The sequence below is a fragment of the Odocoileus virginianus genome, chromosome 1 (genome assembly GCF_023699985.2).
Source record: "Odocoileus virginianus isolate 20LAN1187 ecotype Illinois chromosome 1, Ovbor_1.2, whole genome shotgun sequence".
NCBI lineage: Eukaryota > Metazoa > Chordata > Mammalia > Artiodactyla > Cervidae > Odocoileus > Odocoileus virginianus.
The window spans coordinates 102,023,779-102,041,298 of record NC_069674.1 but is presented as its reverse complement, the minus strand read 5'-3'; the positions used below and the strand labels follow the sequence as shown (position 1 = coordinate 102,041,298).

General features: G+C 40.0%; 1 protein-coding gene across 1 annotated transcript in view; it reads right to left on the bottom strand.

Moving 5' to 3' along the window:
* Window positions 1-555: 555 nt before the first annotated feature.
* PEX1 (peroxisomal biogenesis factor 1) overlaps window positions 556-17,520 on the bottom strand; it is a 70,541-nt gene continuing 53,576 nt past the window's right edge. Inside the window, exons 20-24 of the mRNA XM_070471768.1 lie at window positions 16,867-17,043; window positions 15,567-15,797; window positions 14,178-14,372; window positions 13,763-13,893; window positions 556-1,032 (exon numbers count right to left, since the gene is read on the bottom strand). Coding sequence (XP_070327869.1) covers window positions 948-1,032; window positions 13,763-13,893; window positions 14,178-14,372; window positions 15,567-15,797; window positions 16,867-17,043 — 819 coding nt within the window. The 3' untranslated portion in view covers window positions 556-947. The remainder of the gene's footprint in view (window positions 1,033-13,762; window positions 13,894-14,177; window positions 14,373-15,566; window positions 15,798-16,866; window positions 17,044-17,520) is intronic.

Here is a 17,520-nt window from a genome sequence, read left to right as displayed (position 1 = left end):
CCAGGCAAGAATACTGGAGTGGGGTGCCATTCCCTTCTCCAGGGATTTTTTCCCAAGCCAGGGATCGAATCCAGGTCTTCCACAGTGCAGGCAGATTCTTTACCAGCTGAGCCACCGGGGAAGCTTCTAACCCACTAACGTGAGGGCTGAAGTCAGAGGAACATGGAATAAATAACGGAAGAGAGAAATGAAACCTATCAGCCATGACCAAACAATTAGCTGCAAAAAGGGCAGTGGTTATAGCCGATACATTTCTATTTGCTCTCATGTGTTTATTTGCGTAGTCTACTGACCTTTCTCCTTGCCCCTCACCACATTACGACATACAGCTTGTGCTGATGGTAGTGACATTACAGTTTAGTTCAGAGAGCACGGCAGGACAGACCTGTCACGGAGCTGGCGGGGAGGACTGTACATCGTTCAAGCTCCTGGCCTGGCAGCTGGACCTAGTTTATGTTAGGGGATGTCATTTCACTTCTGATTGAAGGAGCAACTCAGTTTGTTTAAATAGTGTGCAAATTCTACATTTGCAGATAAAAAGAACAGATCATTGGATCAGTAGATAACTGAATTTTTTATTTCCAAAATAATCAAGGTGTTAAGCATAAAACTTATCAAATGAAAGAAGATGTTGAATATGCAATCATGAATTCTAAGAAATGTATTTAATTACATTCTCTTTTCTTCAAAGGAGAAAAAAATCAGTTATTCTATGTGGCCAATATTATTTCAGTAAGAATTTACATATATAGGAAATAAAGTACAGAATCTGTTATAAATATCTCAATTTATTTTAGAGTATTACTGTCAAGTACTCCTGACCATTAGATAACAGGTTTAACAATCTCTGATTTTATAGATTAACAAGTTAAATTAAAAGAAATGTACAGATGACACATCCATTGTTGTAACACAGGGACACACACACACACAGTCAGGAGTATGTTTTAGGCCAGGGTTACTTTCTGTCCAGGTCGAAACACTGTTCCACTTTGATTTTTTCTCTTCTTTGGATTTTGAAAGCTTTCATACCTGATTAAAAAAAAAGATAACATTTAATACTTATAAATGCTGAATTTACAAAACATAAAACAATGGATTGCTGCAAACAAGTTTTTAAGAAACAAAGACAGTTCTTATAAGAGTTTTTGAAAGTTGAACACTCCAATAGAAAAGGAACAAAGAGGATGAATAAACAAATTAGAAAAGGGAAAATACGAATGACAATGATCAACTGCTATATTTTAATCAGAGAAATGTAAAATTTTAAGATACATACAACTGTTCTCGAAACTGGCCAAGTTTAGAGGAATACTAAAACATTTAACATTAGGGCATGGCGAGGCTGGTACTATAATTACATTACTATCGCAACACACATTTCTGAAAGACACTTCGGCAGTAGATTTCAAAAGCGTTAAAAAAAAATGTGAGTGAACTGATGCGACAACTCCTGTCCCAGTGAAATAATTAAGGATATGTGCAAACACAGGTAGGAGAAAGGTTTTCACTATGAGCAATGTGATAAAGTCCAAAAACTGGATGTCACGCCACAGCTGTACGATATGAAATGACAAAACAGTAAATGTGTTTAAAATGTGACAGAATGTTAAAGATGTGTGGGGTGGATGGGGGACTTCGATACAGCAGTATGTGCAGAGTGTCTTATTTTATTAACAGAAAACAAGCGTACAAGTCAGATCTGGGAGGTAGTGAGGTTTAGGGAATCTGCTGGTGGTTTTCTTTCCCCTTTGTTTCCTGATTTTTCTACAGTAAGCACGTATCTTGTTGAAGGGGAGCAGAATACGGCCCCCCAGTGAGCCACTCTGGCACGCGGGTTATCTTGAGCTGAAGGGCACGGAGACGCAGCAGACCCGGGAAAGCGTCCTGCCTCTCTCTCACTGCCTTACGGAACTGAGACTGCGGCCCGCACCAGACAGAGCCGCTAGCAGACATGGCTTTTGCTATCGTTGGCGGGGTGAACAGCTGCTCCTCTCATCTCCTTGTGAGCTGCCCTCTTCACCTCTGAAGCTTCAGGCCCCATCCCTTCCCTCAGTTCAGGACACTACAGAGGCCTCAGCTCACTGACTGCCAATGGGTCTTGTTTTTATGGGGGTCCTGTATCTACAAAATTAGTTTATCACCTGTTAACATCCTATGGCAGTCAATTACAGACAAGCCAAAGAACCCAGAAGGAAAGTTTTTGCTACCCCTGCAGTTTGGTGCAATTGGGGGGCTCCCCTGGCTGTGGGTGGGAGATCCTGGGACCCCTGAGAAGAGCCAGTCAAGGGTCAGAATCCTTACATCAGTCTCCTGGGTCTCTGCCTGCAGGTTCGGTGGAAGTGAGGGTGGGGAGAGTCCTTTTCAAAATTCAGATGCAGGAGAAAAATTTTTGTGTGAACTAGAGCCCCACCAGTGTTCTTGCCCAGAGAATCCCAGGGATGGGGAGCCTGGTGGGCTGCCGTCTGTGGGGTCGCACAGAGTCGGACACGATGGAAGCGACTTAGCAGCAGCAGTGCCTTAGCTACAGCGACTCTGGGAAAGACACCTTCTGAGTACTCTTGTCTTCTGTTGATCCAGTTCTCCCAAACTGTCTGCGTCCGGCTCTGGCCTTTGCGTCACGTCTCATGAGGAGGAAAACCAGAGAGAGATGCAGTGTGTGCTTAGCTGCGTCCAAGTCTCTGCCACACGGTGGACTTTAGCCCGCCAGACTCCTCTGTCCATGGGGACTCTCCAGGCAAGAATACTGGAGTGGGTCACCATGCTGTCTTCCAGGGGATCTTCCCAACCCAGGAATCGAACCAGGGTCTCCTGCATTGCAGGCAGATTCCTTACCAGCTGAGCTACCAGGGATAGGTTCTAATTTACGTCAATTGTTCAAGCCCACTGGCCTCACAGACTGGTGAGTTCATGGTTCTAAAAGACGTGCATTTATTTTGACACACTCTGCAGTGGGTCCCCTGTATTTAAACAGGTGAGGTTTCCTCTTGTCTTGTTCTATGTCTTGAGAGCTTGGCTTTGTGGCTGGTATGGGTTTGTGACTCTCTGTGGCTTAACCAGAGAGAAGCCAGCCAGAAGATTAAGTATCAGCTTGCATCTGATGGGCAACAGGAAAACTCCGGGTCTGAGACAGCGAGAAGCAGCACTCTCTCGGTCACTGTGCCAGCTCATAGGGCGTCTGCCTCACGGTGCCCCAGCCCGCAGGGGCCTTTGCTGGCTCAAGCGTCACTGTCTTCTTGGCGCAGGGGAGTCCCACGCCAGTAGCTCCTGTGCATGTGGTGATGGGCAGGTCTGCAACTGCAGCATCATGCACTCTGGTGGGAGACGGGAGACTCCGTCTTCCCCACCCCATTCTCACTGCCTCTGACCACGCAGGGCTCTGCCTTCTTTGGCTAGTTCTGTGAGGAAACTTTGTGGACCTTGTGAAAGCTATGTCTTTTGTACTCTTTTGGGACACTTCTTGTGGTCATTCCTGGTTAAGCCATAAAAAGGGTTGCAGGTTACAGTCACCATTAAGACCCTGTCTGTCAGTGGCCAGATGGATCCTTCAAACTGGAGAAAACTTCTGTTTTTGAAAACACATGAAAGAGCTCATGCTAAACAAGTATCTCATGTTGCCTGTGGAGAGGCAGCACAAAGGAGCGCAACAGCCAGCCCTGGGCTTGGGTCTACGGTCTTTCTCACTCTGACCTGTCTCACCTAGTATGGCAATCCCCAGCTTCATCCATGTTGCTGCAAAGGCAATTATTTCACTTTTTTTGGCTAAGTAATATTCTGGTGTGTGTGTGTGTGTGTGTGTACGTGTATATATGTATACATGTGTGTATATATTTATATACACACACCGCAGCTTCTTTATCCATTCATGTCAATGGATGTCGAGGTTGTTTCCATGTCTCAGCTCAGAGAAGCAAAAAGCAAAGGAGAAAAGGAAAGATATACCCATTTGAATGCAGAGTTCCAAAGAATAGAAAGGAGAGATAAGAAAGCCTTCCTCAGTGATCAGTGCAAAGAAACAGGGGAAAATAATAGAATGGGAAAGACTAGAGATCTCCTCAAGAAAATTAGAGATACCAAGCGAATATTTCATGAAAAGATAGGTCTATACCACTTCTCTCCTTATTGTCCTAACAGAATCAGAAGATATTAAGAAGAGGTAGCAAGAATACACAGAAGAACTGTACAAAAAAGATCTTCATGACCCAGATAATCACAGTGGTGTGATCACTCATCTAGAGCCAGACATCTTGGAATGTGAAGTCAAGTGGGCCTTAGGAAGCATCACTATGAACAAACCTAGTGGAGGTGATGGAATTCCAGTTGAACTATTTCAAATCCTAAAAGATGATGCTGTGAGAGTGCTGCACTCAATATGCCAGCAAATCTGGAAAACTCAGCAGTGGCCACAGGACTGGAAAAGGTCAACTTTCATTCCAATCCCAAAGAAAGGCAATGCCAAAGAATGCTCAAACTACCACACAACTGCACTCATCTCACGCACTAGTAAAGTAATGCTCAGAATTCTCCAAGCGAGGCTTCAACAGGATGTGAACCATGAACTTCCAGATGTTCAAGCTGGATTTAGAAAAGGCAGAGGAACCAGAGATCAAATTGTCAACATCCGCTGGATCGTCAAAAAAAGCAAGAGAGTTTCAGAAAAACATCTATATCTGCTTTATTGGCTATGCCAAAGCCTTTGACTGTGTGGGTCACAATAAACTGGAAAATTCTTCTAGAGATGGGAATACCAGACCATCTGACCTGCCTCTTGAGAAATCTGTATGCAGGTCAGGAAGCAACAGTTAGAACTGGACATGGAAAATCAGACTGGTTACAAATCAAGAAAGGAATACATCAACGCTGTATATTGTCACCCTGCTTGTTTAACTTATATGCAGAGTACATCATGAGAATCGCTGGGCTGGATGAAGCACAAGCTGGAATCAAGACTGCTGGGAGAAATATCACTAACTTCAGATATGCAGATGACACCGCACTTATGGCAGAAAGTGAATAACTAAAGAGCCTCTTGATGAAAATGAAAGAGAGTGGAAAAACCTGGCTTAAAACTCAACATTCAGAAAACGAACATCAGGGCATCCAGTCCCATCACTTCATGGGAAACAGTGGCTGACTTTATTTTTAGGGGCTCCAAAATCACTGCAGATGGTGATTGCAGTCATAAAATTAAAAGATGTTTGCTCCCTGGAAGAAAAGTTATGGCCAACCTAGACAACATATTAAAAAGCAGAGACATTACTTTGCCAACAAAGGTCTGTCTAGTCAAAGCTATGGTTTTTCTAGTCATGTGTGGATGTGAGAGTTGGACTATAAAGAAAGCTGAGCGCCAAAGAATTGATGCTTTTGAACTGTGGCGTTGGAGAAGACTCTTGAGAGTCCCTTGGACTGTAAGGAGATCCAATCAGTCCATCCTAAAGGAAATCAGTCCTGAATATCATTGGATGGACTGATGCTGAAGTTCCAATACTTTGGCCACCTGATGTGAAGAACTGACTCACTGGAAAAGACCCTGATGCTGGGAAAGATTGAAGGCGGGAAGAGAAGGGGATAACAGAGGATGAGATGGTTGGATGGCATCACCGACTCAATGGACATGAGTTTGAGTAAGCTCTGGGAGATGGTGATGGACTGGGAGGCCTGGCGTGCTGCAGTCCATGGGGTTGCAAAGAGTTGGACGCAACTGAACTGAGGATGTTAGCTGTAGCTTTACCATGTATAGCCTTTGTTATATTGATGGTGTGTTTCTTCTGAAGCAACTTTCTGGAGCCTTTTCGTCATAAACGGATGCTGAATTTTGTCAACAGCTTTTTCTGCATCTGTTAAATATATCATGCCACTCCCTTCTGGCTTGCAGAGTTTCTGCTGAAAGATCAGCTGATAACACTTATGGGAGTTCCCTTGGATGGCATTTGTTGCTTTTAATCTTTGTAATTTTTCTTGTTGTATTCAATCTTTGACTAATAGGTGTTTCAACATGTTTCTTACACATGTTCCTACTTGGGTTTATCCTATCTGGACTCTTTATTCTTCCTAGATGTTGGTGACTGTTTCTCTTCCCATGTTAGGGAATTTTTCAGCTATTATCTCTTCAAATATTTTCTTAGATCCTTTCTCTCTTCTTCTTCTGGGAACTCTGTAAAGCAAATGTTGGTGCCTTTAATATTGTCCTGGGCATCTCTTAGACTGTCTTTGTCTTTTGTTACGTTCCATGGCAGTGATTTTCACTATTATCTTTTGGGTCACTTATCTGTTCTTCTGCCTCACGTATTCTATTGATTCCTTCTGGTGTATTTTTTCATTTCATATTGTTCATCTGTTTGTTCCTTAGTTCTTCTCAGTCTTCAGCAAACATTTATTGTTATCTTTCTCAATCCTTGCCTCCATTCTTTTTCTGAGATCTCTGATCATCTTCACTATTATTCTGAATTCTTCTTCCGGTAGGTTGGCTATCTTTATTTCACTTAGTTGTTCTGGGTTTCATCTTGTTCCTTTATCTGGGGCATATTCCTTTTCAATCTCATTCTGACTAACTTTCTGTGATTGCAGTTTCTGTTCCACAGGCCGCAGGAGTAGTTCTTCTGTCTGCCCCCTGGTGGTTGCGGCTGTCTAAGAGGTTTGTGCAGGCTTCCTGATGAGAGGCCTGATTCTGGTCCAGTGGTGGGTAGAGCTGGATTTCGTCCCTCTGGTGCACAGGGCCATGTTCAGGGAGTCTTTAAGCCGCTTGTCTGCTGATGGGGGCGCCATGTTCCTGCCCCGTTGGTGGTTTGGCTTGAGGCGACCCAGCACTGGAACCTGCAGAGGCTAATGGCAGCCTGGGGAGGGTTCACGTCAGTAAGTACATCCCGGAATCGTTGCTGCCAGTGTCTTTGTCCTTGCAGTCAGTCACAGTCGCCACTCCCCCTCTCCCCCACCTCTGCAGACCATCCAGTACTAGCAGGTAGGTCTGTCCCTGTCTCTTATCGGGTCACTGCTCTTTCCCCCTGGGTCTCCATATACATGCGACTCTGTGTGCGCCCTCTAAGAGCAGACTTTGTGTTTCTCCCCATCTTGTAGAAATACTGTGATCAAACCCCACTGGCCTTTAAAGCCAGATTCTCTGGGGGCTGGACCCTCAGGCTGGGAAGGCTGATGTGCGGTTTAAAACTTTCACTCCTGTGGGATAACTTCTATGGTAGAATTGTTTCCAAGCTTGTGAGTCACCCACCCAGCAGGTATGGGATTTGCAATAATGCCCCTCCTACCATCTTATTGTGGCTTTTGTGTTTGGATGTAGAATATTCAATTTTTTTTGGGTAAATGGTTGCTCACCAGTTAGTTGTGATTTTGGTGTTTCTGCAGGAAGAGGGTGAGCTCACATCCTTCTACTCCCATCCTCAGCTAATCCTTCTCTGTTCCCTTACTTTTAATCTGCGCATGTCGTTTGCTCTAAGGTGGGTCTCTTATAGACAACATATTGTAGGCTATTGTAGTAATCTCTTGATTTCCTTCATAATTAAAAATCTTCATGTAGTTGGATGGTTGGGTCAGGCCCTTGATAGCATTCAGGCTGCAATCCAGTTTTTTGAGGAAATAAGAAACCGTGCATATTTTACAAATTAGTCTCTGCAAAATGAGAAATGTGGCTCCAGAAACAATTCAAAAGTTCACCTCTCTTTACCAACCCCCCAGACCTCCCCTATTGTTCTCAAAATGCTTGCAGGTAGTATAAAAGATCAGGATGTTAGAACTATGTAAATAATTACTCTAGACTTCTGATACTAAATATACCTCCAAACTCCTAGAAAGAGGAAATAATCAACAAAAAGATAACTTACTGAATGGGAAGAAATATTTGCAAATAATATGACCAATAAGTGGTTAATACTCAAACTATAAAGAGTACATACAACTCAATATCAAAGAAACCTGAGAAAAAAATGGGCAGAAGATCTGAATAGACATTTTCCAAAGAAGACATTCTTTAGAGATGTTAGCCTTCTAACATCTCCCAATGAGAGAAATGCAAACCAAAAGCACAGTGAGATATCACCTCACAACTGTCAGAATGGCTATCATCAAAAAAGACTACAGATAATAAAGGCAAGGATGAGGGGAAAGGGGGACCGTCTGACACTACTGGTGTAAACGAACATCTGTGTAACCACTATAGAAAACAAAATGCAGGCTCCTTACAATATGGATGTTCCTCAAAAAACTACAATGATAGAACTATCATGTAACCAGTAATTGAATCTGGGTATATATAGTAATATACAGTTTACTTTATGTACCCAGAATGTAATTGGTATTAATTAGTATACTAGATAATACTATGTATAGTAATACTAGTAATATAGTATGGTAATGCTATATAGTATTAGTATATTCTATTTGCTATATATATAGAATATTAAGTGTATATAAGTAATAGTAGAAAAACAAATAGTACTTTAAAAAGATACATGCATTTTAATGTTCAAAGAAGCATTATTTAGAATTACCAAGGTATGGAAGCAACAGAAGTGTCCATCAATAAACAGCTGGCTTAATAAGATGTATGTAGATACAATGGAATATTACTCAACCATTAAAAAGGCTGAAATACTGCCCTTTGATAAAACATGGATGGACCTAGAGAATATCATCAGAAAAGGCAAATACTGTTATCACTTACTTTGCAATCTAAAAAAAAAAAGAATGTATGAAACAAAACAGAAGTAGACTCACAGATGCAGGGAACACACGGGTGGTCACCAGACAAGAGAAGGAAGGAAGGGAGCGAGCCAGGGTTTGGGGATTAGAGGCACAAACTATTCTGTATAAACAAGGAGCGAGGACTGCACTGCTCACCACAGGGAGACGCAGCCATTGCTCTGCAGTGACTTTACGTGGGGTGTACCTGTAGATGCTGAATCACTATGTAGCGCACCTGAAGCTAACACTGTAAGCCAACTCGAAACACAAGCAGAAGGCGTACTTTCTTCCTCGGTCCCTGTATGTATCCTAGGAGACAGCTAAAACATGGTCTACAGTCACCTGGGACTGCGGGCAAAGGAGCAGCAGCAGGAGAGGCTTTTTAAAAACTGTAGACTTATAACAATTCCTGGGCTTCCCCAGGGGCTCAGATGGTGAAGAATCTGCCTGCACTGCAGGAGACCTGGGTTTAATCCCTGGATTGGGAAGATCCCCTGGAGGAAGAAACGGCAACCCACCCTGGTATTCTTGCCTGGAGAAGTCCATGGCAGAGAAGCCAGGCAGGCTACAGTCCATGGGGTTGCAAGAGCTGGACATGACTGAGCGACTTTCACACACACACAAAAACTCCCATGGTTTAAAGAGGAATGAATTGGGTCATATGCAGTGATGTGGATGAACCTGGAGGCTGTCATACAAAGTGAAGTGAGTCAGACAAGCATTGCATATTACTGCATATATGTGGAATCTAGAATCTGAACTCAAGTGCATATATGATGAACCTAGGTGCAGGGCAGGAACAGAGAAGCAGATGTAGAGAGTGGACTTGGGGACGCGGTGGGGGGAGGGGAGGCTGGGATGGACTGAGCACTGTGGACACACACGACCACGTGTGGAACAGCTGTCGGAGCTACTGGGTGCTCCGGTGTTTTCATAAGTAATCTAAATCATATTTAAAAAACTCATTCTTAACTTCTCAATAATGAATTTTTACAGTATGTCTACTTTGTTTCCATAATCTCTTTGGTAACTTAAAACCTTAGTTTTGGCAAATGATGAAAATTCACTGGATATCTAGATCATTTCTAAATATGATAAAATACTGAAACATTAACTACTGAACATACTATTATTTACTTTTGGCTTCTTACAATGTAGAAACTAAAAATATTTCAAAGTATAAAGAAATGTGTCCTATTCTACACTAAAGGATTGTACTGTTAAGGTGTAGTCTTCCGGAAATTATGAAATGTATGCAGTAATCTGCCAGTCTACAAAATGCTAGTGTGACAGTTCAAAATTACCAGAAATTAAGGTTTGTGTTAAGAATTCTAATTTATGTAATTAGAACTGAGACATTACAAGGAGAACAACTGTATGCAACTCTATTCTAATGGTTTCAGAATGGGAAAGGATCAAGGACAAACTGAATATAGAAACTTGGGGACAGAGACTTTGTGTAGTCAAGGTGGATAAGATGGAACGAATTTACTACAGGGTTTTTAAAAAGTTTTAGTTTTATATACTACTGATATTAAAATGTTATCCTTCAGAACAAAAATTTTTTGGGCTATTGGTCTGCTATTGCTGAGACTGTGAAAGGTTCTTTACCTTTAAGTAGTCTTCATAGAAAATTTTTTTAAAAATCAAAATCCTATTTTACCCAAATAATTTCCTATGCCTCATGTCTTATTTCTTAAGAAAGTCTTCTCTTAAGTGTTTTGTTTTTACAACTCTGTATTTGCCTGCAAAGTCTCTGACACTATGGTTAAGCAAATAAGTATTATTTAACAGTAAGATACCTAAGATAGTACTGGTGTTTTAAAATCTCTTGGTATTTTTGACAAACTTCCCCAAATTCTAAATAAGGTTTTTTGACCTTTGATTTTCCAGAGGTCCCCTGGAAGATCTCAAGAGATCTGTACCCTTTCTCCTAACAAAAAGAGAAAGATAAATTAGGCTTACTTGATATATTATATTACATGGGAAACACTGTCAAGAAAAAACACTACAAACGATACTCAATATTTATACGGGTATGTTATTAATATGCCTTATGAATATTCCACATTAGACATTTAGGAATTGTATACAATTCCTGTAATTCCAGTTATCTTAAATTGTATGTCACAGAAATAACCAAATTTCCTCATCAACTGCATTATAGTGATGTTTCATCAGATTTTTTAAAAATTTTAATAACTTTATTTTAGGAGAAGAGCTTTAGATTTACAGAAAAGTTGGCAAAGATAGTAAAGAGTTTCATCAAATCTTTAAACATGGCCATTTTTATGCCTTTTGTCATTTATAATTATTGTAAAAGTGTTCCTGCAAAGGTGCTAGATCTTCAGTGAGACTCATGGGAAGGACTCTAACAAGAGCTGGTTTTGATAACTTTCAGTTTATGCCACTGACTTAGGTAAGAATTTGTAGAACTCTAATGGAGAAACTGATGGCTTCGTAAAACTGCTAACAAAAAATCCATAAAAATTAATTACACGGGATTGAATGAACTACTGAGGACCATTATAGTTTTTATGACTTTGTGTTTATCAAGTATTGTTTTATTTTTTCCAGATTTAAGGAAACCTTTTTCTTTTATGCTATCAATAATTTGGTTAAATATGCCTTTGTGAACAAAAATGAAACATGTTTTCTCTGACCTGATCCTTCCGGAATTCAGAATCTCTCAATGAATATTCCTATGGCTACAGTTATTTCCATAAGTTCAATAAGAATCCTTTCTCCTTGTAACGGACACAGCTGGAAGCACTGGTTATAGTACCAAGGCTTTGACTGTAACGTCATATGTGAGGATGCACGGAGAACAAAAAAGACGGGACAATTTTAAGAAACTAAGATTGATTTTATGGAACCAATAATGCCCCTTGGAAAACCTGCCTGGTACCTTTTTTTCAGAGTTCCCAGTAACCTTATCAGATGAGTTTAGGAAGGTCATTTCCTGGCAGGTATAGGGACTTCAGGGTATCTTGGGGACCTCCAAATGGGAGGAATTTAACCCACCTGAATATGGTTGACCCTTTAACAACACAGCAGTGAGGGGCGCCAACCCCACCCCTCACTAAGGACACAAATCTTCATTCAGCCCTCTGTATCCACAGCTCTGCATCCACAGATCCAACAAGCCGTGGACTGCGTGGTACTACGGTACATGTTTACTGAAAATCTGAGCACAAGTAGACTCATGCAGTTCAAGTCCATGTTGTTCAAGGGTCAACAGGCATAGCTACTGCAAGCGCAATCTTATGGTAAGTACTTGCCTTGGCTTCCAAGCATCGAGTCTTTTAAAACATCAAACTGATTCCTTCTGAAAATTTCCAGCAAAAAGCACCTATATGGTCAATTACTATTCTTGCTGAACTTATGCAAATAATCAGGCCAAGTTTACTGAAACTAGATTTAATTTGAAAACAGTTTAGTCTTACTGTGGTTATTTAAGTTAGAAATGGGGGTTGTTGTAGAGAGAGAAATCATGTTTCATTAATGTACTTTTGTGGATATCAGATTCCGGTGCTAATTGTCTCTAACATTTGGTTTTCTACCTGTTAACTATTAATAGACTGGATCCTGAATTAATCTAGTTCCCACCCCAAACTGCCACATGGATTATTTTGCGCTAAAGAGAATCAAGACCCAACAGAGCTGAGAAAAGCTTTCTATTCCTCCCTTAACTGCCAAAAAGAATTTAGGAAGGGGGTCTGCACCAGAAAGGAGTCATGACCAGAGAGAACTTTTTCTTCTTCTTTTCATCTCAAAAGACTTACCTGCATGACAGGACAAACGTCTGATCACCAAACGTCTGCTCTTCCCACTTTCCTGTGAATTGTCCTCCTCCCCTGTGAAGTCCAGCCCCTTATCTCAAGACAATATATAAACCTCAACTATCTGGTTGCCTTCATTCTATTTTTATGCAGATCCTGAATATACAACATTAGATTTTCCTCCTGTTAATCCACCTTATTCAATTTATTAGACCAAAGAACCTAGAAGAAAAGGAATAATTTTTCTACCCTTTCAATGTACACATACATACCCCAGAGTTTAGCAAAATTCAACAAGAAAGTTGTAACTTCTAAACACCAGGAATACTTTTTTTTTCTCCCATTTTTGACTTTCTTTAAACTGAGACAACTGACATATAACATTGTATTAGTTTTAGGTGTACAACATAGTGATTTGATACATGAATATATTGTGAAAGAATTACCACAGTAAGTCTAGATGTCAACCATCATCACTTCACAGTTACTTTTCCTGTGATAACTTTTAAGATCTACTCTCCCAGCAGCTTATAAATATACACTACTCTCTTAGCAGCTTATAAATGTACACTACAGTACTATTAACTGTAGTCATCATGTTTTACATTACAGAGGACTACATCTCTTAAGTTGAATTATTGATCTAGAATGTTTCCCAGTCTACAGGTCTCAGACTCCAAAGTTTTTACAGAGACAACTGAAGAAGCCTATAAACTTAAATAAATATTAAACATGGTCCACAAGTGAATAAATGTGAATGTATTTAAGTGTTTTTGAGATTAACACAATATAAATTATTTTGAAAACAAAACAGGTCAATTTTCATAATTTCTACAAACTACATGTTGGAATCATTTCCCAAATTCAAACTAGACTTAAATTTGAAAACAGTTTAGTCTTACTGTGATTATTTATGTTAGAAATGGGGGTCATTTGAGAAATGATTCCAATATACAGTTTGGAATGAAATAAAAGAAAAATGATTTTACTTTTTCTTTGTTTTTAAAATTAAAAAAGTCCATTAACCAATTCATTTGATTAAATCTGATTTATATAAAGATACATTTATATAAAAATAATTTATTTTTTACTTCTTTATTCCTTAAGTTTTTGTGTTTGAATGCATGTCTACTAAGCAAATGTTTTTGAATTGGCTTTTAAATATTCCACATATTATTTGTGATTTGAAAAAGAACTTTAGAAGTTTTTTTTTTTAAACTTTAGAAGTTTGAAGAACTGTCACCTGTAATAGTATGTATACTTCTGAATCAGAATTTGTTACTTACAACTCAGCAAAGGTCTTCCAGTCATCTTCACTGATGCATGGCCGAGTATGGCTAAGCGCAGTCATTAAATGTGACTGGCTAATAGCCAAACTGGTTCTGATTGGTCCTGGTGGGTTAAGGGCATCATCCTCCTTAAACAAAAAATAAAATGACAGAAAGTTAACTAAGGGACATAATGAAAAAGAGTTATTTGCTTTTGAAAAAGAATATAATTTGCTTTTGCCATTTTCTTGGGACTGTGCCTTCCCTTTCTCATAAGATTACCAAAAACTGTTAGCACATAACCATTTGACTGATTGATGTGTTTCAGCCCTTTATAAAGAGAGCACATTTACAAATCAAAAAAATACATATCCAAAACAGGAAAAACAATCTGTAAGAAGTTTTACAATTATGACGAAGGGGGAAGCCTTACTCCAGTTTGGCTCCGGTATCTGCCTTTGATGGTGCTGATGTCTGCCCTCAGTTGATCTCTCTGCTCCTGTGTGAGTTCCTGATAACCCTCTTGGGAGGCTGTTCTGAAGAGTGGAGGCCGTAATGACTGATCTTTCCCAGGAGCTCCGGGAAACTCCTGAGTCAGGGAGCTCGGCGCTGACAGGCACTGTGAGCTCTGCAGGGTTAAGTACGATAGAGAGAGATGGGAGGGAAGGAAAAAGCGTGAGGGAGAAGAAAGTCATGTACTTGCCAAAAGATAAAATGACAGACTTCCAGCAGGAAAACTTTAACACGGGTAAGCTTACATTTTAACTAGCTAAAATTTAAGCTGGTTTAAAATATGTTCATATTCTATAAAGGATCATCTATACCTACACGGCTGACCCACCACAGAGTGAAAACTGCCATCAAACAAGGTGTTCTTTATGCTTTGTTATAAATCTGTCCCTGATGCTCCAGTGATAGGGTATACTAAGGTTCTGGGACATTTCTGCATGTTAAGAAACAGAAAACAAGGACTAGAATTAAAACTGCTTACAGTTCTTGAGAATAAAAATGGGTTACTATTTTTTAAAACCTAATTAAGGAAATCTACCTAAAAAATTACTGAATTTTTGTAAAAATGTTAAGTTTACCAATAAAGCAACAGTGAATCACTGTCTTCTGAGATAATGTGTTAAATGCTATTTTAATTTAGAAAAATGCTATTGCCCAAATTTGATCTGGGCTTCCCTTGTAACTCAGTCGGTAAAGAATCTGCCTGCAATGCAGGACACCCAGGTTCGTCTCCTTAGGACAGGAAGATCCTCTGGAGAAGGAAATGGCAACCCACTCCAGTATTCTTGCCTGGAGAACCCCATGGACAGAGGAGCCTAGCGGGCTACAGTCCATGGAGTCACAGACACGACTTAGTGACTAGAACACACAAATTTAATCTATACATTTTCCCTGTTGAAACATTACTAATAACTTTTTCACTGTGCTTATACTTTCTACCAGAAGTATTACCAAAAGACATTTTGTTGTCAGAATTTTTGACATTATCATACCAAATTTCTCATTATCCTCAACTGTTCTACAATAAGAGAATTTAAGTTTAACATAAAATGGATCTGCTACTGAGATATTTTAAAGCTGCTAACGAAGAGAGAAAAACCTGTAAGAAACCAAAGGGTGATCACAACCACTGGCTACCTCGGCTCCCCTTACTGCCAGCCCTGTCTTCACAAGGAATGAAAATGATTAGTGTACGGAAAGACTGCTTTACTGACGGAGTCACACCAACCAGAAAGAACACGGGGGGCTGGTTAGGACACAAACTGAACCAACATGGCTTGCTATTTCAGAACTGTACAACTACACGAGTTACCAAATCAGAAGAGGTCCCATTTCCAAGTTCTGATTCGTAAGAGCTTCCAAAGTAGAGCCGGTACATATTGAACTTTGATTCATCTTGAAGCACCTCCGACATCTCCAGAGAAACCAGGGATTGCTCTAGGCCACATTCTCCATCTCCAGCTGAATCATCAGAGCCACTGCTGTGGTTAAGAAAAACCATTGAAGACAGACTCAGGTCACTATCAGAGCTGGAACCTCCATCCTGAAACATACAAAAGGACAATCAGCGGTAAAGCTCTGAATAATCACAATTCAAAAATAAACCACACAGCATTCTAACAGACCAAGGAAACTCCAGGCCCTTTTTACAAAAGTTCTTATCGATTCTCTAGTGGTTCTGAGGCATATCACATAATTTTAACTATTAAAATAAGGAAAGACAAAATGGAATATACAGGTAATTTGCCAACCATCTCCCCCAAAACTAACAAAGCTAGGATTCAGACCTCTGGATTTTATTTTCATGTCTCTTTAAATTCATATTTTTCTATTCTGAAATGAGAAGGCAGTCTAAAACATGGTTGATGCAACATTATGGAGTGCTTTACAAATAAACACCCTTTCTGCTAGTGAAATGGGGCAGGGGGAGGAAACACCTTCAATGGCTTACCAAAATAAGTAGCACAAACTTGGAAGTATCTAATTTAGTCCCTGCAATAACTTCCAACAAAATGTGTATAGAGGAAAAGCCTCCCTAGAAAATATGTGGTAAAGTCCATAATGTGGCAGAGTTCAAATTCTCTGATGCAAAAATTAAAATATTATCCTTAGAGAAAAAAACATTCTGGGGCTGGAGTACCAAAAGTACAAGATAAACCTAGAACATCTTGTCCTGTAGGGACGCAGGTGATCAGAGAAAGAGGACAACACACCACGAAGGCAGAAGCCACCAAAAGGGGCTCCTTCTGGCCAGATCCGGGACAGTCTGAGCTTCAAAATAACTATTTGATGATTTTTTTAAAAAAGCAAAAAATTTGAAATCCGCAATATAATTCCTGATACCTCAATTCAAAGGCTACCCTTCCACACACCAACTGTATTTTGCCAATAGTAAGGTAAGGTCAAAGAAACAGACACCAAATTCTCCATGTAATTACAAATTCTCTACAAAGCCAGTATCCCAATTACGGTACACATGACTAAAAACAAATTTCTATAAAGTTAAACTGAAGTCGTTCAAAAATAAAAATTTTTTTTTAAGGTTGAAACTGACACTGAACTGCTCCTATCACCGTAAGACACCACAGTAACGGTCTCCTCCAATGACTTACCTGGAGCCCACAGGACAGCAGCCTTCCGTGCAAGGCCTCTAACTGGGCATTGTAAAGTAGCGCTTTTAGATCAGCTCCCGTAAAGGAGTCGGTCACGGACGCTACGTGCTGAAGATCCACATCATCTGCCAGAGGTAGAGACTCACTGAGAACGTTTAAAATTTCAAGACGTGACGCCTGAAGGGAGAAAAACTCATTGACTTAACAAATAACATTGAATATAATATTTTCAACTATGCATCTTACAGGATTTTTCTTATACATTTACTTCATATATCTAATAAGTTTTACAAACAAGTTGAGGAATGTACCTCCAGGCTACAACTGTCCTCCTTGGTCCTTTTTGTCTAACAGAAGGAACACAGGGAGGAAAATGAATGAAAATCAACATTCTCAACCATTCAGTGTAGGTCATTTCTTAGTGCTTATCTTCTGTATTTGGGCAAAGGAGCCAAGAAATGTTTCAAAAAGAAAATTAAAGTAATTGCTACATGTGATATACATTTATACCTTTGACTACTGATTTGTCTATTTCTTCTTTCACTTATCCATTTGTTTCTAAATTTGGGAACACAGGACTAGAGTGGTTAAAAGGCATATCTCTATGTAACCGGCATGGACGCTTCCTATATTACTATGCTTGATTCTGTATCA